At 35.9% G+C, this 27,677-nt stretch overlaps 1 protein-coding gene across 1 annotated transcript in view; it reads left to right on the forward strand.

Annotated features, from left to right (window-relative positions):
• The first annotated feature begins 443 nt into the window (after window positions 1-443).
• The window catches only part of USH2A (usherin), a 798,713-nt gene continuing 771,479 nt past the window's right edge, over window positions 444-27,677 (forward strand). The window contains exons 1-2 of the mRNA XM_016938662.4: window positions 444-997; window positions 4,171-4,336. Coding sequence (XP_016794151.3) covers window positions 513-997; window positions 4,171-4,336 — 651 coding nt within the window. The 5' untranslated portion in view covers window positions 444-512. The remainder of the gene's footprint in view (window positions 998-4,170; window positions 4,337-27,677) is intronic.

Raw genomic sequence — 27,677 nt, forward strand, 5'->3', positions numbered from 1 at the left:
ATGTGTAATATATTATTAATAATTATATATATATAAAACACACACATATATTATATAAATATTTATGTATAACTGGTTATAAATATTACTGGTTGTCCTGTGGACTTATAAAGTGCTTGATTTGCCCAATGCAATCAAGAGATTTACCAAAAGGATGAGTATTTTACTCTAAGCACTGTGCTTCAAAATGTTTTTTGAGAAGTTCAGTAGTGTTGCTTCTAGGAGCTCAAAGTCCTCAGGCCTGGGATGAGCTTCAGTTTTAAAGGTGCAGCAGCTTTCCCTTGACGCCCTACGTTTTTGATTCCCAGATACCAGCAGCTACTCATGTCTTCGCCATTGCTAAGAACGTCGTTGGTATTACCTTACTCTGAGAACGTGTCTGCAGTTTCCAGAAAATGGAGTATCGCAACATCACTTAAAGTACCCTGCTTCAAAGTATTGCTGGCAAGTGGCGTGGGCCTGATTATTTATTTAGAAATGCTTTATCAGGAGGAGAATGCTTTTTTGTAAACATGAATTGCCCAGTTCTTTCATTGGGCTCTGGCTTCTTGTTTCAGGTCATTGAAATGTTGATCTTTGCCTATTTTGCTTCAATATCCTTGGCTGAGTCACGAGGTCTTTTCCCAAGGCTGAAGAACGTGGGAGCTTTCAAGAAAGTTTCCATCGTGCCAACCCAAGCAGTATGTGGACTCCCAGACCGAAGCACTTTTTGTCACAGCTCTGCTGCTGCTGAAAGTATTCAGTTCTGTACACAGCGGTTTTGTATTCAGGATTGCCCATACAGATCTTCACACCCTACCTACACTGCCCTTTTCTCAGCAGGCCTCAGTAGCTGCATCACACCAGACAAGAATGATCTGCATCCTAACGCCCATAGCAATTCTACAAGTTTTATTTTTGGAAATCACAAGAGCTGCTTTTCTTCTCCTCCTTCTCCAAAGCTGATGGCATCATTTACCTTAGCTGTATGGCTGAAACCTGAGCAACAAGGTGTAATGTAAGTAGTAGTGTGGGTATAAGCTTTCATAGGTCCCAAAAACCAGTAGTAGTGAAGATCATTTCAGCCTGAATTCCAAACCGGAAGTGAAGGCTATATAGAACTCATGGTATTGAAGACTAACTCTTCCAGTTGTTTCCCCAATTAAAATTTTTTTCTCTTCTATGGATGAAATGGACCATGAAAAAAAATGTGAGAATAGTTTATCGAAGGCAAATGTGTTTATGCAGGAATCATTTATTTTCTATAGCTTAGCGCGACCTTTGGTCTTAGCCTTCAAAGCCTAAAGAAGACTCAGAGTCAGTTTTAAGGCATGGAAACTTGTAATTAATACAAATAATTAATATTTTCAAAATCTTGAACTGGGTTTATATAATCAACATTTCCTTACTAGGGTATAACATTTTCATTAGGCAGATAGTTCTCCCAGTCCTTGGGACTGTTTTCTTCATCCTCGTTTCCCCAAGAAGAGCTGTTTGTTTGACTCATGGAAGATGTTCAGTAATATAAATTGAATATATAAATAACCCTCCATCTCTAAAAAGATATAGCTTTTAGTTCTTTATCTTGTGGTATTTTCATTTTCCAATTAGTTAGGAAATATGTAGGTAAGTGTGAGAGATTCTCAAAAGCTTTCATGCTGTTCATCCCAGAGAAATGCCTTCAATGAGTCTGGGTCTTATTACTGCCATTTTTTGTTATTTAATCACCAGTTTTTCATTCTGTAATCTTTTCTCAAGCTGATATCTAATGAGTTTCTCCTAAATATTTATCGCCAACCTGGAGATTTTAATATATAGGACAGTTTTGAGGAATTTTTTGCTTATCTTTTTTCTTCCTAGAGGGCTTTTGGCCCTTTCTCTTGTGACATTTTCTGTGTGTGACAGCGTTGGCTGGATATCTAAAAACTTGTGAAACAAACCAGAAAAGGATTACAATCTCATAAGCAAATAGGACTTAAATGTCTTTGGTGTTTAGTTTCAATTTGCCAAGTGAAAGGTGGCATGTCTTCATTTTGTTTTAAATTTGGAATAATCACAAAATTAATCACAAACCATTCCCATTTCTACATCTCTCCTCAAAGAAAACCTTGTTTTCTTATTGTTTGAAATTCTAGTAAATTCAAGCTACTCAGTTTATATAATTAGCATCTGAAGAGTCTTAAAACATTGTCTTTTGACAAATAGGGCTAAGATAAAATATCCTTCTGAGCTTGTAGGGACATATCTGTACCAAATTCATCTTCTATTGACATCATTTTGTATAAATAAGACAGAGAAGTATTTACAGGGTTGGAAGAACATGGTTAATGGTTTTGAGAGTTCCTTGTATCAAGGTCGTTTCCATTTTCAAAATTAAAATACCTTTGGGAATTGGGGGAATTTCGGGGTGTTTGCACTAGATAAGTAAAACAAACAAAACATGGATTATCCAATTATTGTTTATTCAGGAGCAGAATAAATCCAGTTCCTAAATATTTTGCTACCTGCCTTCCTCTCACATTTATTATCTACCAAAGCTAGTATGTTTACAAGCAAACAAAATAGCAAGGAAGATAATCAATAACATATTAAGAAATGCATTTTCAGTAAGCTTGGGGAAATAAGTCTGCATTTGGTAAATACATTCTTGAGTAATGGTCGAATTCTCACTCGTAGATTTAAACAGAAGAAAAATGAATAGGGGCAAACTCTTTTCAGGTTAAGACCTGATGGGTAGGGATAAAAACAAATTCACTTCAGTAAATTAGAAATATTCAACTACTGAAGGGTTAAAAATATAATTTGCAGTAGAATTTATATAAAACTTTTATTTCTACTTATATAAAACCTTTATGTCATCTAAATCTATTTGCCTAAATTAAAAATATACTTGCACTCATAACTTTATACCAAATATACATACAAAATATAGTAAAATTGTGACAGTAAATGAGGGACTATTAGTGTTTTACCATCTTATTCTTACCTCCCAACTCATGAAAAAAATAGATGCAAGTGATAGATGCAAGTGAGAAGAAATTATGTGTGAAAAACGTGCCCTTTAAGGAAAGCTTTAAACCATCTTTAGCAGTAATTCTTGATTGGCTCAATTTTATACATTTGCCTCTCTGATACTTCCTACCAAATTTGATCACAAACTCATCATTTTTTGAGAGACTACTGTATCCTAGGTGTTTGTGTGTGTATCCTCAGAATACTCATGATCTAAATGATCTAATGGAGTGTACAGATGGATGAGTGCTATTACCTAGGCAGCACAGTGTGTTAAGTGAGCACAAAGTGAGACCCCTCAACCGACCCTGAGCAGGAAGAAGGGTGCCAGGACCAAGCATAATCATTCAGATGCCAAAGCTAAGTAGGAGGTAACCAGGTGAAGAAGAGAACTCAAGATCTGAAAGGTGTGTCACTCTAATAAGGGTAGAGATAACTTAAAATAATTTGATAACTGCCCTGACACAAGACCTGGAAGTTTTCTGAAAACTCTTCTACTTTTTCAAAATCTTATTTCACTGTGTTCTAGAAGGCTGAATGACCTTTCACCTCAGATATTTAACATGATCTCAGTACCTCAGTTGGACTGTATGGTCATGGAGAGGTAGCCAGTCATCTTACAGACACTGGCTTTGGCTTTGGGCCAGTTGATGATGGGGTGAGTAGAGACTATAGCTGTCCATTCTTCATTTCACCATGGGAATTAAATAGAGTGATTCTGACTTCAGGGCTACCAATTTAGAGCCTTCCATGGACACTACATTTGCTTTACATTAAAAAAAAATTTTTGCACTGATGACTTAATACTCAAGCGGCCTGTAGTGTGTTGCACCACTTCCTCTAAAAGAAATAGCAGGAGAACTAATGAGCCAATAACCTAAATGTTAGTTTTGCAGAATGATTCAACCACTTTAGTTTCCATCATGAATCTCTGATGAAGGGTGCTGAGGCTCTGGGGAATATATTGTAAATAAGAATTCTATTTTTTATTGAAATAAAGGGGCTTCTTCATTGGAATAAAGCTTTCATTGAATATAACGACATTCAGGCACTTATTCATAGTACACCATTTTGAGCAAAGTTTGAGGTCATTTTAACACCACTGTAACTGCACAATACCTTAGCATGTCTTTTTGGTTGGATGCTGACCTTTTCTCTCTTTTCTGGTTGCTTCCTAAGGTGTGTTATAGAAAAGACGGTAGATGGGCAGATTGTGTTCAAACTTACAATATCTGAGAAAGAGACCGTGTTTTATTATCGCACAGTAAATGGTTTGCAACCTCCAATAAAAGTAATGACACTGGGGAGAATTCTTGTGAAGAAATGGATTCATCTTAGTGTGCAGGTGAGTAAAATAAAAAATATTTAACATTTGGTTAAACACAAGGATTTGTCTTCCTTTCTCTCTTTTAAATGGCATCTACTCACAAAATCTGCAGCAGTATCTTTTAGATTTCAGGTGTGTATAAATGATAACTAAAGAAGAAAAATATTTAAATGACCTAATGATGTATCTCTTGATATACTAGCATTTCCTCCCCCAAAATTGCTGTAAAAGCTGTCACAGAAACTTAAAGACAATGCTATCTGTAATTGTAATATCCTCAGAAAATTTTTGTTTTCTTGGGTTCATATATTCTATTTTGTTTAAAAATGTGTAAGGGCTCATTTGATGTCTGGTACTAATTTTACTAGTCATGGATGTATTAATACCCCGGCTTGATTTTTACATCTGTCTTTCTCAGATAACAGCTGATGATGTGAATAAAATTTGTCTGTTGCATTAAAATGGTGACCTTAGAACTAATGAACTTTACACTTGAGGCACTCAAAAGGTGTTATATTATTATTTTAGTTGTCAACCACAGTTTGTATGAGCCTTAGAAGCTGCTGAAGGTTGAGAGAGCTGTGACATGTCTGGTATTTACAGTCTCCAGAAGAGAGGCACAGTTCATCCTTTTGTTTTTTCAGGGCACTGGAATGGCCCAATACAGTTAAAGCCACACCTGCCTTTCAAACCAGGTGTATTAGTCCATTCTTCCACTACTATAAAAAATATCGGAGACTGGGTAATTTATTATAAAGAAAAGAGGTTCAATTGGCTCATGGTTCTGTGGGCTATACAGGAAGCGTGATTCTGGCATCTGCTCAGCTTCTGGGGAGACCTTAGAAAACTTACAATCATGGCAGCAGACAAAGGCTGAGCAAGCACTTCATGTGGCCAGAATAGGGAGGAAAAGAAAGAAGGGGAGGTACTTCACACTTTTAAACAACCAGATCTCATGAGAATTCTATCAGGAGACTAGCACTAGGTGGATGGTGTTAAAGTACTGATGAGAAAACGCCTACATGTTCCAATCACCTCCCATCAGGCCCCACCACCAAAGCTGGGGATTACAGTTGGACATGAGGTTTGGGTGGGGACACAGAGCCAAATCATGTAACTTGGGGTGCTGGGTACCACAGTTTCCAGTATGAGCTCTCATATGAGCATCCATCCAGTGGCTCATGTGAACCTCATTTGAACTAGAGGACATTTACATCCTTGTTCATTTTATAAAAATTATCTTTGATTTCTCACTTTTTTTTTTAATCGTGAAGCAGATAATGAGTGTGTGTCCTCAGAGGGTCTTGATAATTGTTCATTGTTTTGGCTTTCAGATACTAAGATATGAGTTTAGCAAATGTGATTGGCAGGGGTCAGAGTTTTCATACACAACTAGGGTTGAAATGATACACAAAGGGGACATCATGTCTGACGTCAAGCCTTGTGCATGGGACATGACGGTTTCCGATTCTCAATGCTTATTCTCCATGTGTTCAGTAGTTAACAGATAGGAGACCAATTTGTCCTAGTCTTGAAGTTTCCATTGTCTTGAAGTCTCCATTCTGCCCACTGACCAGTCCTACAGAATTGGGTTTTAATATTAAAAATGTAGAAATAGAAACTTTTAAAGACAGTGCCATCTTTGCAGAAGATGCCAAATAGATATGTTTGTTGCATATTTTTGTATCAACAATGACAAAAAAATTATCTTTACTTGCCTTTATTTTGTGTTATCTGTGAAACTGTGCCATGTTTTGGCAGGCAGTAGTACATTAAAAGCTTTACAAAGAAAGTTTAAAATCTAAATGCAGAGCGGTAACCATGACTGAATTACTCTCTTGGGGAAAAAATGCTCTTAGAGTGCCTACTGAAATCAGCATTATCATTTCAATACATGTCAAATATGAGTCATTTCCTAGTTTAGGCAAAATTTCTTCATAAATCTTTAAATCTTTCTCTTCTTTCAAGAAAAGGTTGAAGTACTTATGATTTAATGAGACTGCTTTATTTCATAACTGTTTGACTATCAAGAGAAAACTTGTCCTTTTCGATTTGTACACTCTTTTATTTATTTTTTTGCATAAGTTTTAAACTATTCTGCATTTTATATTAAAATTACAGAACTAGGCAGTCACAAAATGTTAGAAAACCATTCAGGTCTGTCATTTAATCATCTAGCACTTATTAAATATTTGAGGGGTATGCAGCATTATGGGAATCTGGATTTATTCAAATGAAAATTAAAGAGCAATTATTTACTCTAAAATGGAGCTCTATATAAGGTTCCTTTATATTGGACAACAGTCTGAATATGTTTAGGGTATTATGAAATTTATAAAAATCCATATTATAGATTTTTTTTTTGAGACAGAGTTTCTCCCTTGTTGCCCAGGCTGGAGTGCAATGGCATGATCTTGACTCACTGCAACCTCCGTCTCCTGAGTTCAAGAGATTATCCTGCCTCAGCCTCCCAAGTAGCTGAGATTACAGGTGCCTACAACCACACTGGCTAATTTTTTGTATTTTTAGTAGAGAAGGGGTTTCACCATTGTTGGCTAGGCTGGTCTCAAACTCCTGACCTCAGGTGATCCACCTGCCTTGGCCTCCCAAAGTGTTGGTATTACAGGCATGAGCCAGAGTGCCCAGCCTAGATTTTGAAAAAGGAATGTACTAATTACTCAAAAGTTGTTATAAGAAATAGTGGAGGCCAGGCGCAGTGGTTCATGCCTGTAATCCCAGCATTTTGGGAGGTAGAAGTGAACGGATAACTCGAACCAGGAGTTCGAGGCCAGCCTGGGCAACATGGCAAAACCTCATCTCTACGAATAAACACCCTAAAAAAATTAGCCAGGTGTGATGGTGCATGTCTGTAGACCCAGCTACTCAGGAGGTTGGGGCTAAAGTGAAAAGATCACCTAAGCCTGGAAGTCAAGGCTTCAGTGACCCATGATCATGCCACTGCATTCCAGCCTGGGCGAAAGAGCAAGATCCTGTCTCAAAAAAAAAAAAAAAAAAAAAAGTGACAGGAAGGACAGGAGATTAGGAGTTGGGAAATCTGATTTAGGTTATGCTACTCTGTAGTCTTAAGAATAAAATTTATAGGAATCCATATGATAGTTGTTTAATAAGGAATGTACTAATTGCTTAAACGTTGTTATAAGAAGTAATGGAAGCTGGGCACAGTGGCTCACACCTATACCCTGCCCGCCTCGACGTCTCAAACTGAGTCATTTGACTCAGTTTTCTTATTTACATAAGAAGATTGAACTAGATGAACAAAATGAGGGCCTTTTGAATTCTTCATAAACAAGTAAGTGGAATGTGGAGTGTAGCACAAGTCATTAAAGTATGGCAAGCTGTTGAGTTGTGTAGGGTTATTTAGATAGTAAGTGACAGAGCCAGCCCCATTAACCAATGATCAGTCTTGTGCTTTTTTTCTCTTCTCCCATGCTGCTTGGCATTTACATAAAAACATTTTTTTTGCTAGATTTTATGGACAAAATATAGAGAAATGTAGATTGTTACTATTCCATCGTATAACTGCAAGAACATTTCCGGAAAAAATATTTTAGTATAAAATGTAACTTACTGTTGCATGATTATATAATGCATCTAACCTCCATTTAATTTTGGGATTAGGGACTTTTATCATGCTGGGCATAGGACAGAACAAATGATTAATAATCTTGTTTAGTCAAGTTTCAAACTACAAACCTGCACTTTATGTATATGTGGATTTTCACCCATCTTCCAAATGGCCACAAATTGATGAATTTATATAGTGTGTGTGTTTCTGTGCATGTGAAAAAATAAAACATACAACTCTATTCATGGAATGGCCCAGAAACCAGAATTTTAGTTCGTTGCTTATAGTGATTTTTTACTGGTTAGCTTATACCTGGTGGCATAAAATTAATTAGCAGATCTCAACTTATGCTTTATCTAAGACAGTTCACTTGTATCAGCTTTCCATCAGTAAAATCAGAATTCTAATTTACCAAAATAAAAAAAAGTGATTTTAAATAATTAAATATCTGGGGGAAAAGATGTCAGGAAATCCAGACATACCAAAATTGGAAATCGAATTTCCTAAACAAACAAATAGACAATATGCTCAATATTGCTATGATAATGAATCTCACAGCTTTTATTCCAAAACTAGCATTTTAAAGTGTCAACCTGTTGGAAAATGATTAGTGTTTAAATTAATATTCATTTATGGACTTGAATCTGACAGGATTGACAATTGAAATTTTACTTTGGGGTTTAATATATTGGCTATTTCAAATTATATCAAGCTAAAATTCATTATGTCTTTTTTTATACTAAAACTAGAAAAAATCAATTCATAGTTTTTATTATCATATAGGGAACACTGATCATATTAGCAAAATGTTTAAAGCTTAGTTTTCATATTAAATCAGCACATGCTGTAGTTATAAGATTTCCTTTGGTTACTCTTATAAAAGTTTTGAAATATGTAAAAAAATTTACTTTAGCATTTCGTTATGGATTGGTAGGTAAAACAATATGGAAATAAGTATATGTGTTTAGTGGCATTTCATTTAAATGTAAAACTTTAGGGTTTTCTTTGACAATATATTTTGCCTTAAGCAATTCCACACATTTTATAGCGCAAATGGCATCAAAGAATCATCGGTATAGTCATCCTTCTAGTAATTATGCAGAATTGCAGTGAAACAATTACTACGATTTGAAGCTGATGAAATACTATAGCTGTGGAACCAAGAAATGATTTAGCATTGGGCTTGTTCACATTTTCTATGCTATTTTCAGGGCTCCTTGATACATTGACAATTCAAGAGCCATAGATGACTCTAGCTACAATAGTGTGAAAAAGAGCAGTTATAATATGATACAATGAAGAAAAAAATGCATGGGTAAATAAAGTTTTAGGAATCAATAGATGAAGGATAGGAGTTTCATAATCATAGTTCATGAAGTATGCTCTTTTGATTTATGTATTCAATCTAAGAAAGAAAAACTATTGATAGTTCTGGAGGAAAACAAAATGCAATTTAACCAACATTTGTTAGAATAGATAAACCAAGTCTCTCAATTAATCTCTGAACTGTATGCCCATGTGCACACTTTATAAAGGTGTTTCCATGTTCCTATGGATTGAGGGAACATAAAACATCCATGTCACCTTATGGAAGCCTCCTCATTCAGTTCAGTAAGCTCTATGGCATAGAATTGTCATAGGAATACCATCCCAGCCCCACTCCCACTCTAAGAGAATCTCAATCCATATTATTTCTTTAATATATCATTGCATTTAGCTCTGACTCTGTGTGTGTGTGTATGTGTGTGTAAGTATGCATGCATATGTGTGCTAAATGTTTCTTTGTGCAAAGCCTTCTCTTTATATCTAGCCAGCTGGGTTAACAGCTCAAGTTAGTTGAATAGTTTTGGGTTATTCAAAATAAATTAAGATCAATAGAATATAATGAAGTTTTTCAGAACAATCAGTTACAAATTATCATAGCTGCTATTAATCATTGATTCATGTGCACTATATTAAACATGTTACATATTTGCAGTTATACAATGAAATAGTGACATGCTTGTAACATGTTTAATATAGTGTTAATAATAGCTCTATGCCACTGACTTATATTATCTCCATTACAGAGATTTTAAAAAATTAGCCTTAGGAAGTTTAAACTACCTGCCTACATTTATAGTCTCAAGTTTCTCTGACCTTAAACTAAAAGTAATAACTTGCCATGAACATGGGTCACTGAGCAGATCTAAATAATAGTTTTTAAAATTCTCCAAACCAAAAAAAAAAAGGCACAGAAACCCAAAAGAACTGAAAACACATATTTATAATGTAAATATAATTTTGTATATTTATACATATTTGCACATATTTGTAATATAAATATTTTCAATGCTTCAGATATTTACATGATTTATACAAATAATTAAAGTCAATATATTTTTTAACTATACCCCTCATTGATACAAGCAATTTAAATGTACAACAGAATGTAATTTTGTATAAAGTTCTGCTCAATATTTTCATGTTTTATGGCAGTTGCGATAGACTACAATGGCTTAAAGAAAGAATATTTCCCTTAAGCCAGCCTGATCACCTGACCCATGCCTTATAGAATCAACCCTTATTGCAATAAAATACAAAGAAGGAAGCACTTCCTACTTTATTATGGAAGAGGTAAAACCATCCAAGTAAAAAAGTAATTATTCTCTGTACGTTTTTTGCATGTGATTTTAAAATGCAATATTTAAGCAGAAGGCAAGGCTTTAATTCTTGACCTTTTAGTAAAAAATTGTGCAACCCTGGGAAAACTATGTAACTCCTCAAAATGTTAGGATACCCATTACAAATTGGAAACAAACAAACTTGACCTATTTAGCTTACACCATAAATTTGAACATGTAAAGAAAATATTGTCTGCTAAAACACTTTATAGCCTATAACTTCCTGCTATGATGGAGCTTACAGTCTATTCAGAGGATAAGCAATCAAATAATTACACCAATAAAGGCAAAATTATAGTTGTGGTAAGTGCTACATGATCACATGAAGAATGATTTGGTCAAACCACTGAAGTCAAGAAAAGCTTCCTTGAGTAAATGTTATTGAATATGTATATTAGTTTTCTAGGCCTGTACTAAAAAATTATCACAAACTGGTGGCTTAACACAACAGTTAATTCATTGTTGAAGAGTTCTGGAGGCTAGAAGGCTGAAATCAAGTTGTTAGAAGGGCCATGCTCTTTCTGAAACCTCTAGAATCCTTCCTTGTCTCTTCCAGCATCTGGTGTTTGCACAGACACCAGAGTATGTGATTGTGCTACCTCCTGGGGTTTGTCTGCCCACAGCAAGGCCGGGAACCCAGAAAAGGAAAGAGGAGTGCCCAGTGTAGCCACCACCCACTGCATGAGAAACAGAGCTGGCAGCAATCCTTGATGCTCCTTAGCTTGTAGCTACATCACTCCAGCCTCTGCCTGCATTATCATATGGTCCTCTCCTCTGATCGTGTGTGTCTTCTCTTCTTATAAGGACATCAGTCGTACTGGATTAGGATTCTTCCTAATTCGGTAGGACTCATCTTAACTCAATTACATCCAAAAAGACACTACCCAAATAAGGTCAGAGTCACAGGCACATAGGGTTAGGGCTTCAGTATGACTTTTGATGGGACACAGTTCAACTGATAGTAAGATTTATTCAAAAGAATGCATAGGATCCAACTGGGCAAAGAGAATTGATAAGAACATTCCATAAATGCATAGCAAATAGTGTAAATGCCCTTGTATAAAAAGAAATATGTTACATAGACTAAAAAACCAAAGTGGTTAGAGTGTCGCTGGCAAAGTGGGACATGGTGTGAAATGAGGACAGAACAGTAGGAAGAGGCTATGTGTTAAAGAGAATCACTGGATATGTTAAGATTTTTTTTTTTTTTAAATGGGACTCTATTGAACTGTTTTATGTGAAGGACAGGAGATGAGGGATGAGGGTAAGGAAGGAAAACGTATGACATGCACAGATTATTTTTTCCTAAAGATCACTTTGGCTGCAGTGAGGGAGAATGGTTTGCTTGAAGACAAGTGTGAAGGGTTGTTATGGTATTTTCATGGACCAAGTCAGATGTAAGTGTTACTTACTTACAGCATGAAGACAATAGTGAATATGCAAATGAATGATCAGCTTTGAGAGGAGTTTAAGAATTAAATTAAAGGGCTTATTGATGAAGGAATGTGTAATTTGAGGGAAAGGGAGTTGATGAATCCCAGCTTTCTGGCTTATGTAATTGCAGGTACAGTGATTTCTTTTTCTCAAATAGAAATACTGGTAGAGAATCAGATTTTGGATGTGGAGCACATATGAATTAGATTCCAGTTTAGGGTAATAATTCTCAACTATAGAAATTATTAGCATTATTGAGAAACTTTAAAAAATATTCTGATGTCCATATCCCTTTATGTCTTCATTGGTCTAGGTGGGGCGCAGGCATTATTTCTTTCTTTCTTCCTTCCCTGATGGATTTAAAAAGGTGTAACAAAAGAAAATATCAGTCTACCATTGATGAGCATTTAGGTTGGTTCCATATCTTTGCTATTGTGAACAGTGCTGCAACGAATATACATGTGCATGCGTCTTTATGATAGAATGACTCAGATTCCTTTGGGTATATACGCAGGAATGGAATTGCTGGGTATAATGGTAGTTCTGTTTTTTTGGTCTTTGAGGAATTGTCACACTGTTTTCTGTAATGGTTGAAGTAATTTACACTCCCAACATCAGCGTATTAAGCATTCCTTTTTCTCTGCAACCTCACTAGCACTGTTGTTTCTTGACTTTTTAATAACAGACATTCTGACTGATGTGAGATGGTATCTTTCATTGTGGTTTTGATTGACATTTCTCTGATGATCAGTGATCATATGCTTGTTGGCCACATGTATGTCTTCTTTTGAAAAGGGTCTGTTTATGTCCTTTGCCCACTTTTTAATAGGGTTGTTTTTTTCTTGTAGATTTGTTGAAGTTTGTTATAGAGGCCAGCTATCAGACCTTTGCCAGATGTATAGTTTGCAAAACTTTTCTCTCACTCTATAGGTTATCTGTTCACTCTGTTGATAGTTCGTTTTGCTGTGCAGAAGCTCTTTAGTCTAATTTGATCCCATTTGTCATTGCTTTTGGCATCTCTGTCATGAAATCTTTGCCTGTTCCTATTTCCTATGTCCAGAATGCTATTGCCTAGATTGTCTTTCAGGCTTTTAGTTTTGGGTTTTACATTTAAGTCTTTATTCCAACTTGAGTTGATTTTTACGTATGGTATAAGGAAGGGGTCCAGTTTCAATCTTCTGCATATGGCTAGCCAGTTATCCCAACATTTATTGAATAGGGAGTCCTTTCCCCATTGCTTGTTTTTGTCAGCTTTCTCAAAGATCAGATGGTGGTAGGTGTGGTGGCCTTATTTCTGGGCTCTCTATTCTTTTTCTTTGGTCTATGTGTCTGTTTTTGTACCAGATTCATGCTGTTTTGCTTACTGTAGCCCTGTAGTATAGTTTGCAGTCAAGTAATGCGATGCCTCCACCTTTGTTATTTTTGTGTAGGATTCTCTGTCTATTTGGGCTCATTTTTGGTTTTATATGAATTTTGAAATATTTTTTTCTAGTTATTCCAAGAATGTCATTGTTTGTTTGATAGAAATAGCACTGAGTCTGTAAATTGCTTTGGGCAGTATGGCCATTTTAATGATATTGGTCCTTCCTATTCATGAGCATGGAATGTCACACAAACCAATGATATTTGTTTGTGTCATCTCTGATTTATTTGAGCAGGGCTTTGCAGTTCTCATTGTACAGATATTTCCCCTCCCTGGTTAACTGTATTCCTGGTATTTTATTCTTTTTGTGGCGATTGTTTCACCTGCTTCTAATCAAATCTATTTAGTAGCTGTTATTAAACTGTGTAGCCATTAGTATACAGTAGTACTCCATTACCCTTGGCTTTGCTTTATGTTGTTTGTCACCCACAGTCAACCACAGTCTGAAAATATCAAATGGAAAATTTCAGAAGTAAACAATTCATAAGTTTTAAATTGGGTGCTGTCCTGTGTAGTGTGATGACATGTGAGGTGGTCACCATACCTCCTGCCTGGGAGGTGAAGCATCCCTTTGTCCAGCAGCTTCTCCTTATTGTCTATGCTCCTAGCCCTTCAGTCACATAGTAGCTCTCTTAGTAATCAGATCAGCTGTTGCTGTATCACAGTTGTCACTTGTATTCAAGGAAACTGTATTTCACTTCTTAATGGCCCCAAAGTGCAATAATAGTAATGCTGGCAATTTGGCTATGCCAAGAAGCCATAAAGTCCTTCTTTTAAGTGAAAAGGTAAACACTCTCAACTTAACAAATGAAAGAAAAAAGATCATATGCTGAAATTACTAAGAACTTCAGTGTAAGAATGTATCTTCTGTCCATGAAATTCTGAACAATGTATTGTTATAATTATTCTATTTTGATAGTTATTGTTAATCTCTTACTGGGCCTAATTTATAAAAATTAAACTTTATCTTGGGTATGTATGTATAGGAAAAAACGTAGCATATATTGAGTTCAGTAATATTCACGGTTTCAGGCATCCACTGGGAGTCTTGCAACATATCTTCAATGGATAAATGGGGACTACTGTATGCGCAATATATGTATACACTTAAAAAGTGTTTTGTCTAGCTAGTGTGTGTAAGAAGATTATCACAAGTCACACTGTAGTGTTTGCCTTTTGCCAGTCTGAATGTTATCATCAGTCTAATATTTTATAGCAAAGATTTAAGTTCATTGAAAACTTCCCTATGGAAACACTTCCAATCAAGACCTACAGCAAGCCATGAATAAATTAACATTTAAACTTGAAAACTGATATTTGAAGAAGAATTAGCAATTAATAATTTCTGCTAGAAAATGGTGGTTTCTCAGCCAATAGCTGTAAATTGTATAATATATGTAAAAGGAAATATATACAAATATCATATTGGACATATATCACATATACTACTAAAATTGAAAATTGCTATAAATAGAAGACTATGTTCCAATGTCCACTGATTTTTTTTTTTTAACAATCTCTAGTCTTGAAAATGCCACTATGGTAATTCTGTCAAATTTGTAATGGTTGGGATTTGATGGTAGTGCTTTTGAAAACCTGTATTATCTAATGGAATTGTCATTTATATTATATCATTTTCACCTAAAAGCCAAATACAATAAGACTTAAATTATTTTTGCTTTTTTTGTGGACAGTCATTTTTGTGCCCAAAGGGCTAACTGATGCCTTCAGTTATACATGAACAATTCGCACTAACGTCAGGAAGAACAGTGTGCATATAACCTAGGGCAGAATTTGGTCTATGGAATGTATCACTCAATAATGGAATGGAGAATATGACTTTATTTAAACATGGACTTGAGTAGTTTTATTTTTCCTTACTGTTTCCCTTGGCATTTCTTTCTCTAAAGTGCAACATTCAAAAGTATTCTATGCAGCTGTAGTGTCCTGGATGCATAATAAGGGCATATGTTCAAGGCAAGTTTAAATATCCACATAAGCCAAAGACAGAGTAATTAACATTAAAAAAATTAAGACAACTTTTCCAAGAATGAAAAGCTTTAATAGATTAGCTAATTTTAGAATTATTTAACAACAACCATGAAAAATTATTAGTATTCACAAATATGTATATATAAATATATGTAATGTCTTATGTTAGACAGCAATTTCATTCTGCTCTCTAATGATTACATGACATACTTCTGAAAAAAGTCAAACAGTGTGTTCTAGAAGGACAAAGAAATAATTGGTTCAGTTTTGCTTATACTTAGTGTTCAATTGTTATCAACCTGGGGTGGGAGGAAGGGAAAGAAAGAGGGAAGGACAGAAGAGAGCAAGAAAAGAAGGAAGGAGGAGAGGAAGGAGAGATGGAAGTCATGTGACATAGCTAAGGATTTGGGGCAAAATTCAAGACCCATGTTTTCCTTGATGGAAAGCCAAGGAACCTGAGGAGGAGAGTCAGCCCATGCCAATTTCACTGTGGTAGAGGTGACCAAGAAAGTTTACATTATGGATGTATAGTAGGTAATTTTAGGTTGTTTTTGTCTGGGATATAAACCCATTGTGTTATTCCTGTTATTTGGCCAAAATGTTCCATGCAACCATTTTGGAGTGCTAGCACTTTAGGGAATTTATAAAAAGGGGTGGTGTTCAGTGTCTGGGTTGAATACAAGGTAGGTAGAAAAGGACAATCAAAGGAATTAGCTGCAAATTAGATGAAATCTATGGGAACATATATTGAGAAAACTAGTGACCATTATAATTTAATCCTCTGAAATACCTGCAACAATCTGAGAACAAGGTAGGTGGCAAGATGCATTTATAAATATTAAAGAAACACAAGACCCCATACACTTTGAAAACTGGGGAGTACCGAACTTGGAGAGGTCTAGTATAGGTAGTGCTTGTTGGTTTGCATATTTTTAAAACCACTTTATTGAGGTCTGATTGACATAGAAAAGTCTGTCCATGTTGCATGTATGCAACTTAATGAGTCTAAAGATAAATATATGCCCATGAAAGTATCACCATAATCTGTGGCATAAACATATCCACCTATTTGTTTATTTTTAATTAAACTTTTTCCTGAGATAATTGTAGGTTCACAGGCACTTGTGAGAAATAATACAGAAGTCCCATGTACCCTTTACTCATTTGTTCTCATCAGTAACATATTTTATAACTATGGTACAATATTACGACCAGGATATGGACATTAATATAACCAATATTATTCACATTTCCCATTTTTCATATATTCCTATGTGTATATGCTTAGATCCATATGATTTTATTAAAATTTTATCCACCACAGCCGAGTTGCAGAAAAGTTCCATCCCTACAAGAACACCTCAAGCTGCCTTTTTATAACCATGCCCACTGTTTCCCTTCCCCTACTGCTGCCACAGGTGTCCCTAACTTCTGGCAACCACTCACTTGTACTCTATTTCTAAAATTTTGTCTTTTCAAAATGTTGTATACATGACATCACACAATATGTACTCTTTTGGGATTGTTTCTTTCTTTTTTACTCAACATACTTCTGTGGGGATTCATTCAAGTTGTTAAGGGCATTGATAGTCCACCTTATTGCAGCATAGCATTCCACGGTATGTGGGTACCATGGTTTGTTTAACCCTTCACCCATTGAAGGACATCTAGGTTATTTCTAGTTTTGGGTTGTATCAAACAAAGTTAAAGCATTCGTGTGGATGTTTTTGTTAACATACATATTCGTTTCTCTGGAATAAATGCTCAAGAGTGCAATAGCGTATGGCAGTTGCATGTGTGTGTTTTAAGAAACTCATTTCCAGAGTGGCTGTGCCATTTTAGAATCCCACCAGTGATGTATGAGTGCTCCAGATTGTGCACATCCTTTGTAGCATTTAAAATAAATGCTACATTTATTTTACTATTTAAAATAACGTTTTAGACATTCTGATAGATAATATATCACTGTGGTTTTATTTTGCATTTCTTTAATGACTAATGGTGTTCAGCATATTTTCGTGTGCTTATTTACCATTCATGTATCCTATTCAGTGATGTCTCCCCATGTCTTCTGCCCATTTTCTAATTTGATTGCTTATTTGTAGCTTGCTGTTTTTATTTGTTTTACAGGGTTTTGCTGAGATTGATCAGGTCCAATTTATCAATCTTTCCTCTTATGTATTGTGTTTTCCATGTCAAGTCTATGAAGTCTTGCCAAACCCTAAATCCTGAGTATTTTTTCTAAAAGTTTTTTTAATTTTATATTGTTAAATTTAAGTATGTGTTTCAGGCCAGGCATGGTGGCTCATGCCTGTAATCCCCACACTTCAGGATGCTGAGGTGGGTGAATTGCTTGAGCCCAGGACTTCGAGACCAGCCTGGGCACCTTGTCTTTACAAAACATTCGCTGGGCATGGTGCTGTGTGTCTGTAGTTCCACCTATGGGGGAGGCTGAGGTGGGAGAATCAGTTGAGCTCTGGAGTTTGAGACCAGCCTGGGCAACTTGGTGAAACCTCGTCTCTACTAAAAATACAAAAACAATTAGCCAGGCATAGTGGAGTGCACCTGTAGTCCCATCTGCTCAGGAGCTGAGGAAGGAAGATCACCTGATCTCAGGAAGTCGAGGCTGCTGTGAGCAGAGATCATGCCACTGCACTCCAGCCTAGGCAACAGAGTGAGACCCTGTCTTTAAAAAAAAAAAATAAGCCTATGTTTCACTTTGAGTTAATATTTTTTTAAGGTGTGAGATTTGGTTTTGGCCAGTGGATGTCCAAATAGCCCTTAGTTGAAAAGGCTATATCCTTCCTTCACTGAATTGCTTTTGCACATTTGTCAAAAATTAGTAGAAGATATTTATGTCGATTTATTTCAGAATTCTATGTATATCCTTCCACCAATACCACATGTTCTTGAGTGCTATAATATCTAGTAGAGCAACTCCTTCTACTTTATCCTGCTATTTCAATTACAAAAAATAATAAACCTTTTAGGGCCTATGATTTTCCATATAAATTTCAAAATAAGCTTGTTGATGTTTTCAAAATATCTTGTTTAGATTTTGATAGGAATTGCATTATATCTATAGATGAATTTGTAGTGATTTGAAATCTTTTACTATGTTGAGTCCTCTAATATATAAACATGGTGTAAGTATCACCATTTAGGTCTTCTTTTATTGGCATTTTGTAATTTTTAGCACATACATTGCATTAGTCTGTTCTCATCCTGCTATAAAGATACTACCAGAGACTGGGTAATTTATAAAGAAAAGAGGTTTAATTGACTCAGTTCCACAGGGCTGGGGAGGCCTCAGGAAACTTACAATCATGGCGGAAGGTGAAGGGAAAGCAAGGACCTTCCTCAGGTGGCGTCAGGAGAGAGGAGTGAGGTGTGAAGGGGAAAGATCCCCTTATTAAGCCATCAGATCTCGTGAGAACTCACTCACTATCATGAGAACAGCATGTGGGAAACTGCCCCCATGATCTAATCACCTCCCGCCAGGTCCCTCCCTAGACACGTGGGGATTATGGGGATTATACAGTTCGAGATGATATTTGGGTGGAGACACAGCCAAACTATATCATACATCCTGCACCTGTTTTGTTGAGCTTACCCAAAAAGTGTTTCATTTTCTTTTTGGTGATTGTAATTGGTTTTGTGTTTTAAATTTTGGCTTCTGCATGATTATTGTTGGCATATAGCAATGTTATGAATTTTCTAGGGTGATCTTGTATTTCAAAACTTTGCTGAACTCACATTTATAGTAGTTCTGGAAATTCTTTATTTGTTGGAATTTTCTACATAGACAATCATGACATCTGAATTTGGAGCAGTTTTTTTAATCTTTCCAATATGTAGTTTTTATTTCTTTTTCCTTACTGCAGTGACTAGAATCTTTAGTAGTATGTTGAATTAGAAAGGTAAGAGCAGAGATTCTTGCTCTTCTTGTTCCTAATCTTAGGAAGAAAAAGAGTTCAACCTTTCACCATTAAGTATGATGTTAGCTGTAGATTGTTTGGGTAAGTGTTCTTTATCAAGTTAATGAAGTTCCTCTCTATTCCTAATTTCTTGGAGTTTTGAGTATTAAATATTGTCACAAGGCATTTTCTGATTCAATTGATATGATTATATGATTTTTCTTCTTTAGTCTATTAATGTGGTTGATTACACTGATTGATTTTCAATTGTTGAACCAACCTTACATACCTGAAATAAATCCTACTTGGTCATAGTATACAATTATAGTATATGTAGTATACAATTCCTTTTATATAGTGCTGAATTGATTTGCTCTTCTTTCTCTAGTTTCTTGAGGTAGAAGCTTAATGTTTTAAGATCCTTCCTCTTTTCTCATATAAGTATTAGATTTAACTTAGTGTTGTAATTTAATGTGTAATTTAATTTAGTATTTAATTTAGTTTAGTGCAATAAATTTCCCCTTCCACGCTGCTTTAGCAGCATCTGACATATTTTATTATGTTGTATGGTTGACTCTTGAACAAAATGAGGGCTTGGGGTATTGACTCCCGATAGAGTTAAAAATTTGCATTTAACTTTTGACCACCCCAAAATGTAACTACTAATAGCCTACTGTTGAATGGAAGCCTTACCAATAAGATAAATGGTCCATTAACACAAATTTTGCATGTTATATGTTTTACGTGCTGTATTCTTATAATTAAATAGAGAAAGAAAACATTGTTAAGATAATTATAAGGAAGATAAATTTATATTTACTATTCATTAAGTGGGAGTGGATCATTATATAAGTCTTCATGCTCATTATTTTCACATTCAGTAGGCTGAGGAGGAGGAGAAAGAAGGGTTGGCCTTGTTGTCTCAGGTGGCAAAGGCAGAAGAAAATTTGTATATAAGTGAATCTGTGTAGTTCAAACCTGTGTTGTTCAAAGGTCAGCTATATTTTCATTTGCATTCAGTTCTATGTTTTTGAAATTTCCTTTGAGGTTTTCAAAATTTTCTTTTACAACTTTCTTTTTGACTCATGGGTTATATAGAGATGTATTGTTTAGTTTCAAATAAATTGGAGATTTTAAATATTATAATTCTGTTATTGATTTCAAATTTGAATCATTTTCAATCAGAGAACACATTCAGTCTGAGTTCAGTTCTTTAACATTAGTTCAGGATTTTTTAACAGGCCAGAATGTAGTCTATCTTGGTGAAAGTTTCACAAGTATTTGAAATTAATGTGTATAGTTTGTTTTGTGTTTACACACGCACAGAAACACGATGCATACACATAGAAATCTTCTGTTATCTTTTTATTTCTATTTAAAGAACTTCTTTTAGTCATTATTTAAGAGTAGGTGTGAAGAAAACCAATTCTCTTATAAATAGAACTAAGTACATCTACTTTGTATACTTTTCTTGAGTGATTCTATACTGTAATGATGTCCTTTTTACTAGTTCTATCAATTGCTGAGAGTTTGCTGTTGACGTCCCTGATTTAATTGTGGGCTTATCTATTTCTCCTTTCAGCTGTATCAGTCTTGCTTCATGCATGTTAAAGTTCTGTTGTTAGGTGCATACATGTTTAGGATCATTAGGTCTTTCTAGTGGAGATATCATTTTATCATTATGTAATGTCCCTCTTAACCTCTAGATATTTGGTTTGTTCTGAAATCTATGCTATTTGATAGTAACTAGTTATTCCTTTTTTCTTTTGATTAATGTTTGCAGATATATTTTTCTGATTACTAATTTCAACTGACCTGTGTTGATGTCCATGAAGTGAATGTTGTACAGATAGCATATTTTTTGGATACATTTTTTAAAAATTAAGTTTATATTCTAATACACTCTGCTAATCTCTGTCATTTATTTGTATATTTAGACCATTTACATCTGAGATTCTTACTGATATGCTAGCCTTATGTGTGCAATTTTATTTTTTCTATTTCTTGTCTGTTGTGGGTCTCTGCATTTCTCTTTTCTCACCTTGCTGTAGGTTACGTGAACACATTTTAGGATTCTATCTTGGTGTTTTAACAGCATTTTGGGTATATCTTTTTTGTATAGTGTTTTTAGTGGATCTAGGTATTAAAGTATATGTAAGTCACTTATCTACTGACATGGACATATTACTACTTCCATTAAAGTGTACTTTTATTTCCACTTAGGTCCTTTACTCATTCTACCTTTTCAGTATAATTGTCTTAAGTGTTTCCCCTACATACAATGAGCATCACATTACACTGAGTTGTAATTTTTGCTTCAACCGTGAAATATTATCTAGCAAACTAATAAGAGGGAAAGTCTAACTTATTTCCCCCTAATTTTATTCATTCTGATATTCTTATTTTCTTTATAAGTTCTGAAGCTTTTATTATCATTTTGTTTCTATTTAAAGAACTTCCTTTAGTCATCCTTTAAGAATGGGTTTGATGAAAACAAATACTCTTATTTTTCACTCATCTGAGAGTGTCTTGATTTTTCCTTCATTCCGAAAGGATATTTTTGCTGGATATAAAATTTATGATTGACAGTTAATTGCTTTCATTACTTGATAAATGTTGTGCCACTCCTTCTGGCTTCTAATTTTTCAGATGAGAAATCTGTTGTCATTTGAACTGGTATTTACTTATAAGTTTTACATCATTCCTCTGGCTGCTTTCAAGGTTTTCTCTTTGCTTGTTTTGTATTTAGCAGTTTAATAGTGAAAGCCCTAGCATGAATTTCCTTGGTTTTATCCTATTGTTTGAGATTTGCTCAGCTTCTTGCATGTGTTTGTTAATGTCTTTTGCCATATTTTCAGTATTTTCAGACATTCTTTCTTGAATACATTTTCACTGCCATTCTCTCCTCTTATTCTAGGATTCCAGTTATACAAATGTTAACTCTTTTGTTTTTAACTCACTGGTTCTTGAAGCTCTCTTCAAGTTTTTTTTTCCTTTTAATCTCTCTTTTCTTATTTGTTCAAATTAGGTAAATTCTTTTGATTTCCTTCAGGTTCAGGAATCCTGTCATCTTCATGTTACCCTTGAACCCATATAGCAAGTTTGAGTTTGTTTCAATGGTTGTATGTTTCAGTTATTTAGTTTCCATTTGGATCTTTTTTATATATATATAACTTTTATTTCTATGCTGGGGTTTCTCTCATTTTTTTTCTTGCTTAAAAGAATTCACAATTGCTTGTTGATGCTTTTTTATTGTATCTGGTTTAAAATCCTTGCCTGATAATTCCAACATCTGATTCATATCACTGATGGCATCTGTTGATTTTCTTTTTTCATTCAAGTTGTGATTTTGTTGATTCTTAGTATGACAAGTGATTTTTATTATATCCTGGATGTTTTGGGTATCGTAGTATGAGACTCTGGATCCAAATTCATCTTCTTTTTTTATTCAGAAGCTGTCCTTACATTGAGGTGTGCACAGAGGCCAGGTGGGTGTGTATGTTCATTCATCACCCCGTTGTCACTGCCAACATCATCCAGCAGAAGTGGAGCACTGACTCACACTGCAGCAGATGGGTAGGGTGAAACTTCAGCTTCCCTGCTGACCCCTTCCCAGTGAAAGCGGGCCGCCTATTGCTGCTCCCTTGTTGCCCCTCATGGTGACATATTCCTAACTCCCCACTGAGCCACGGAAGGGAAAAATTCATTGCTTGTTCACACTGCTTTGTTGCTGCAGGGTAGGGGTGGAAGCTGAGCTTCCTGCTGGTCTCTGTGACACCAGGGGAGGTGGGGAGTGGAGTGTCAAGTAACCCTCCTCCTATCACCTTATTCTGCCTCATTGATGCTAGGTGTGAGAGAAGGTTCTGCTTCTCTCCAGAACTCTCCCAGTTCTTGTGAACTGGGTCCAATTCACAAGAAAGGGAAGAAGGATGTAGAGTATTGATTGGCCCTAACACCTAGCACACAGTCTCACTAATACCACTGGGAATGGGGGCTCAGCTCCCCACTAGGCCCTGCTCACTTAGTGAGGGTGGGGTGGGAACAGAATGGAGACTAACCCTGATACACACCACCTCATGTGGTCTTGTGCTGTGAAGAGAGTGAAGAGGTTCATTCCCTCCTTGGTCCCACTGACACCAGAGGTTGGAGTAAAGTAAAGTGCTGATGAGCCCTGACTCTTGTGTCCTTGTTTAGTCTTGTTAATATTGGGTGGGTGTTGAGCTTCAGCTCCTGACTGGGGCCTTGCCAGAGCCGGGGGGAATGTAACGTGCTGACTAGTCCTGCCTTGCACCACTTCACTAAGTCTTGCTGCTACCAGGTAGGGGTGGTGGAGATGGTTTAGCTACTTGCTGGGCTGAGGTGACACTAACTTAGTAAAGAGTTGGAGCATGGCTGACTCCTTTCAGACAGGGGATGAAAGATCAGCCCCCTGCTCACTCTGCCAATGCTATTTAGAGAAGAGAATCAGAGTGGCACAACTTCCACTGAGCAGAGGACAGAAAATAAGCTCCTTATTTGGTCTCATCAAAACCACCCCTACCTACAGTTAAATTAGACAGCTGCCGGTTTCAACAAGTGGCGAATGGAAGTTCAGCTCTCTGTTTGGTTTATTGGAACCACCAGGCAGGGGGAATTGGAACACTGACTGCTTCTGCCAGTGGGAATAGAAGATTAGCTGCCTCTTGGCCCTGTCAACACCACTGTGAAAGGGAATAAAAAACTACTGCTTACTTCTGTTGGGTGAGAGGGTGGGGTGAAAGATTAGCTCCCTGATGAACTCGGCTGCTGGAACTATGAATGTGTGTGAGTGTGTGTGGGGAGAGTGTGTTTGTGTGTGTTTGTGTGTATGGGTGTGCGTGTGTGTGTGTGTGTTTGGTTTTTCCATTGGAGTTTGGCTAAAGTATGACAGGTACTTTTTGCTAAAAAGCTTTTCTCTTGTAGGCCAACATTTTCCTGATCTTCTGTCTAGGAAAATAAGGCTTTCCTTGGAGCTTATTTTGTCTGTGCCTGTTGGTGGTTCTAGGTTAGATGTTTCTGGATATTAAAACAACAACAAAAACTAGGGAATTTGCCATGTTGTTCCTCAAGTCCTCAGATTCCTAATTTTTTTTTTCTTCTACCTACTTCGCAAAGTCATCTTACACTTATTTGTTTTGTTATGTTCAGGGCTTTTTAATTATAGAAAGAGGAACTGGGAGGAATAAGGCTGCTCCATCTCTGTCAGGATCAGAAGTCATGTAGTGTTACAAAAAGGACTTTGTCTACCATTTTAAAATAGCTGTTGGCTATAAGCTCCTTATTATATTTAAAGTATATTGGCTAACATTGTGGGAGGTAAGGAAAACTCTTTGTAAAGTGAACTGACATGGTGAAAAGAGAGAGAAGATATGCTTGTCAAATATTGCAAAGTCTATTCTGATCAAGCTAGACATGGTCTGTATTAGTCAGGGTTCTCCAGAAGAAAAGAACCAATAGGAGGTGCGTGTCTCTGTGTGTATGAAAAGGAATGTATTAGGGAGAATTGACTCACATCATTATAAAGGCAATGTCCCATGACAGGCTGTCGGCAAGCTATAGAATGATAGAAGCCACTAGTATGTCTCCCAAGGAAGGTGGTACTATGTCTCAGTCCAAGTCCCAAAGCCTCAAAACCAGGGAAGCTGACAGTGCGTCCCATAGTCTAAGGCTGAAAGCCTGAGAACCCCCAGATCCCCCAGAGACCACTGCTGCAAGTCTCAGGGTCCAAAGGCTAAAGAACCTAGAGTCTGATGTCTAAAGGCAGGAGGAAGAAAGGGCATTCTGCACTGGAAGAGAAAGAGAGAGGCAGCTCACAAAGCAAGAAAAGCCTGCAAGCTGAATATCCCCCTTCTGTCTGCTTTACTGTAGACACACCTGCAGCTGATTGGATGGTACCCACCTACATTGAGGGTAGGTCTTTCTCTCAGTCCACTGACTTATATGTCAATCTCCTCTGGAAACACCGCAATAGATACATCAAGAAACAGTGCTTTACCAGCCATCTAGATATCCCTCAATCCAGTCAAGTTAATATTAACCATCACATGGCCTATTCACAATTTAAAAATTTAGCATAAATTGCAGCAGTGGTCAAGTGTATTGGCAAGTTGTAAAGTGCCTGTAAGAAACCTATACACAAGCATTTGCAGATTCCCTTAACACTTTTCAGCAAATATTTTGTTACAATTGAAATTAAAAGGTAGTTTGAAATTGTTCCTCTACTAAATATCACACTGGATATGAATAAAATAACTAGGTAGACTAACAAGGTACGTACTTTATTGCCTGTGATTATTGCAACTACCACTCCTGGTGGAGAGCCATTATTCTCAGGTGTGCAAGTGGAAGATTAATTCTCAATCAGGAATATAGATTTGATACAAGGAAAGCATTTCACTTGGCATTAGTGTGTCAACATTTCAGCTAATTTGCCTAACCACAAATACTTCAGGGGGAAGAGAAATTGCTAGTGCTTTATATTAAACATTGGATGGAGCTGGCGGAGATAATACAATTTGTACTTTTTTTACATAGTTTCAATGAATTTTGGCAGATATGTCTTATTGAGGCAGCTTTAGATGTTGAAAAGCTGCTTGTGGATCCTCAAGACTTGTCTTTTTTTCATGTTACAATGACCATCACCATAGTTTGTATCTGATTTTTTTTGTGTGAATTGAGGAACGTGGAGTCATAATGCAAAAGTCATTGCCATAATTCTTTGCAGATCTTATGACTGGAAATTCTTGTGTATGTAGTTTGATATTCATTTGTAACACATGTAACTGGTTCGTGTAATGATTAAAATAATAAGTAATGCTTGATCATGATTAAAATACATACCAAGGATAAATTCTTCTATTAATTAGTGTAAGCTTATCCGAATTAACATCTTTAATTATGGGCTGTTGTTAATTTTTGTCGCAACCTATTAGATATACTGTCCTAAATCATTAACACTAGTGTAACTGAGCATAAACTCTAGGTGACTCACTGCTACAGTGGAAGTGCCCATGGAAAATATATATTTCTAAGTACACAGTTTAGATAATTTCAAGCAGAATCAGAAAATTCTTGTTGAATTCTAAATTTAGTATAAACAGAAATGTATTAGGTTTGGTTATTGAGCCAAGCTTCAAACATTGAATATCAGAATTGTGTCCATTTGCAATGAGTAAGTCTTTGATTCAAGATTTTTTTTTGTACTCAGACTCATTTTTGTATATCTTTCTGTTTAAGTCATATTGTATTTACTGCGATTACAGATATTTTACGTATTTCTTAAACTGGTTCTATGTTATGCCATTATATAACAGGTGATAAGGAATGTACTGTCACTGCCCCTTGACAATGAAAAGGGGACATCTCTACTAGTGTATGTGTATGTAGCTGTGGAGTAGTTGAAACAGTGTAAGTGAAATGCCTAGAAATTGTCCTGAGTTTTGATTTTGTTTGTGCTTACATTTTTATTAGTATATGTACTTTCATGTATAGATAATTGATTTGGGGCAATATTTCTCAATCTCGGCACTACTGACATTTTGGACTGGATAATTATTGGTTGTGCCTGGCTTTCCTGTGCATTGTAGGATGTTCAGAAGAATCTCTGGTCTCTACCCACTAGATGCCAGTAGCAAAACTGTCACCTCTCTGCCTACTTCCGTCCTGTCTTGCAATAGTCAAAAATGTCTGCAGACATTGCCAAGTGTCCCCTAAGGGGCATGAGCCTTGGTGGAGAGAAACTGCTTTAGAGTCTCGTCCTTGGCTATGTCATTTCCTTATAATTTGCATAGTTAAACATTTTTGTTTTGAGGAGCATAAGTTGTGATACCATACCTGTACAGAAAAGGCTTGGATTTAAGGTTAACCATATTTAACTGAGAGAATTTTATCAAAGCATGAAATAAGAAAAATAGGGGCAAAAAATGAAATTCTAAAATGGCTTATGCAATTTCTAAGGGTAGCTAATAAGAATTCTGAATTGGTGACATTGTTTTTAAAAAAAGTAAAGCATTAAAAGAATTTCAAAGATAAAATATATTTTTTGGAGTGTGAACACTGTAATTAAGGAGACCCAATAATGTTAAGTTACTTAAAGGATGTATTTTTATTTAAAGTAGGATACAAGTTGGAGAAATTAACATTCGGTTGATTGTTAAATATTTTGATTCAAAGAAAGAACATAGAATTGTCAGCCTCAAAAAATGTGCTTAAGATAGAAAAATAATTTTGGTTGCATGAAAAGAAAAAGATTTTAGTAAATTGTTGACTTGAAAAGGGGAACTATTTGACAGAAGTCTCAACAGTGTTTTGGAGTGGCATAGTGATT

Source organism: Pan troglodytes, chromosome 1, assembly GCF_028858775.2.
Source record: "Pan troglodytes isolate AG18354 chromosome 1, NHGRI_mPanTro3-v2.0_pri, whole genome shotgun sequence".
Lineage (NCBI taxonomy): Eukaryota > Metazoa > Chordata > Mammalia > Primates > Hominidae > Pan > Pan troglodytes.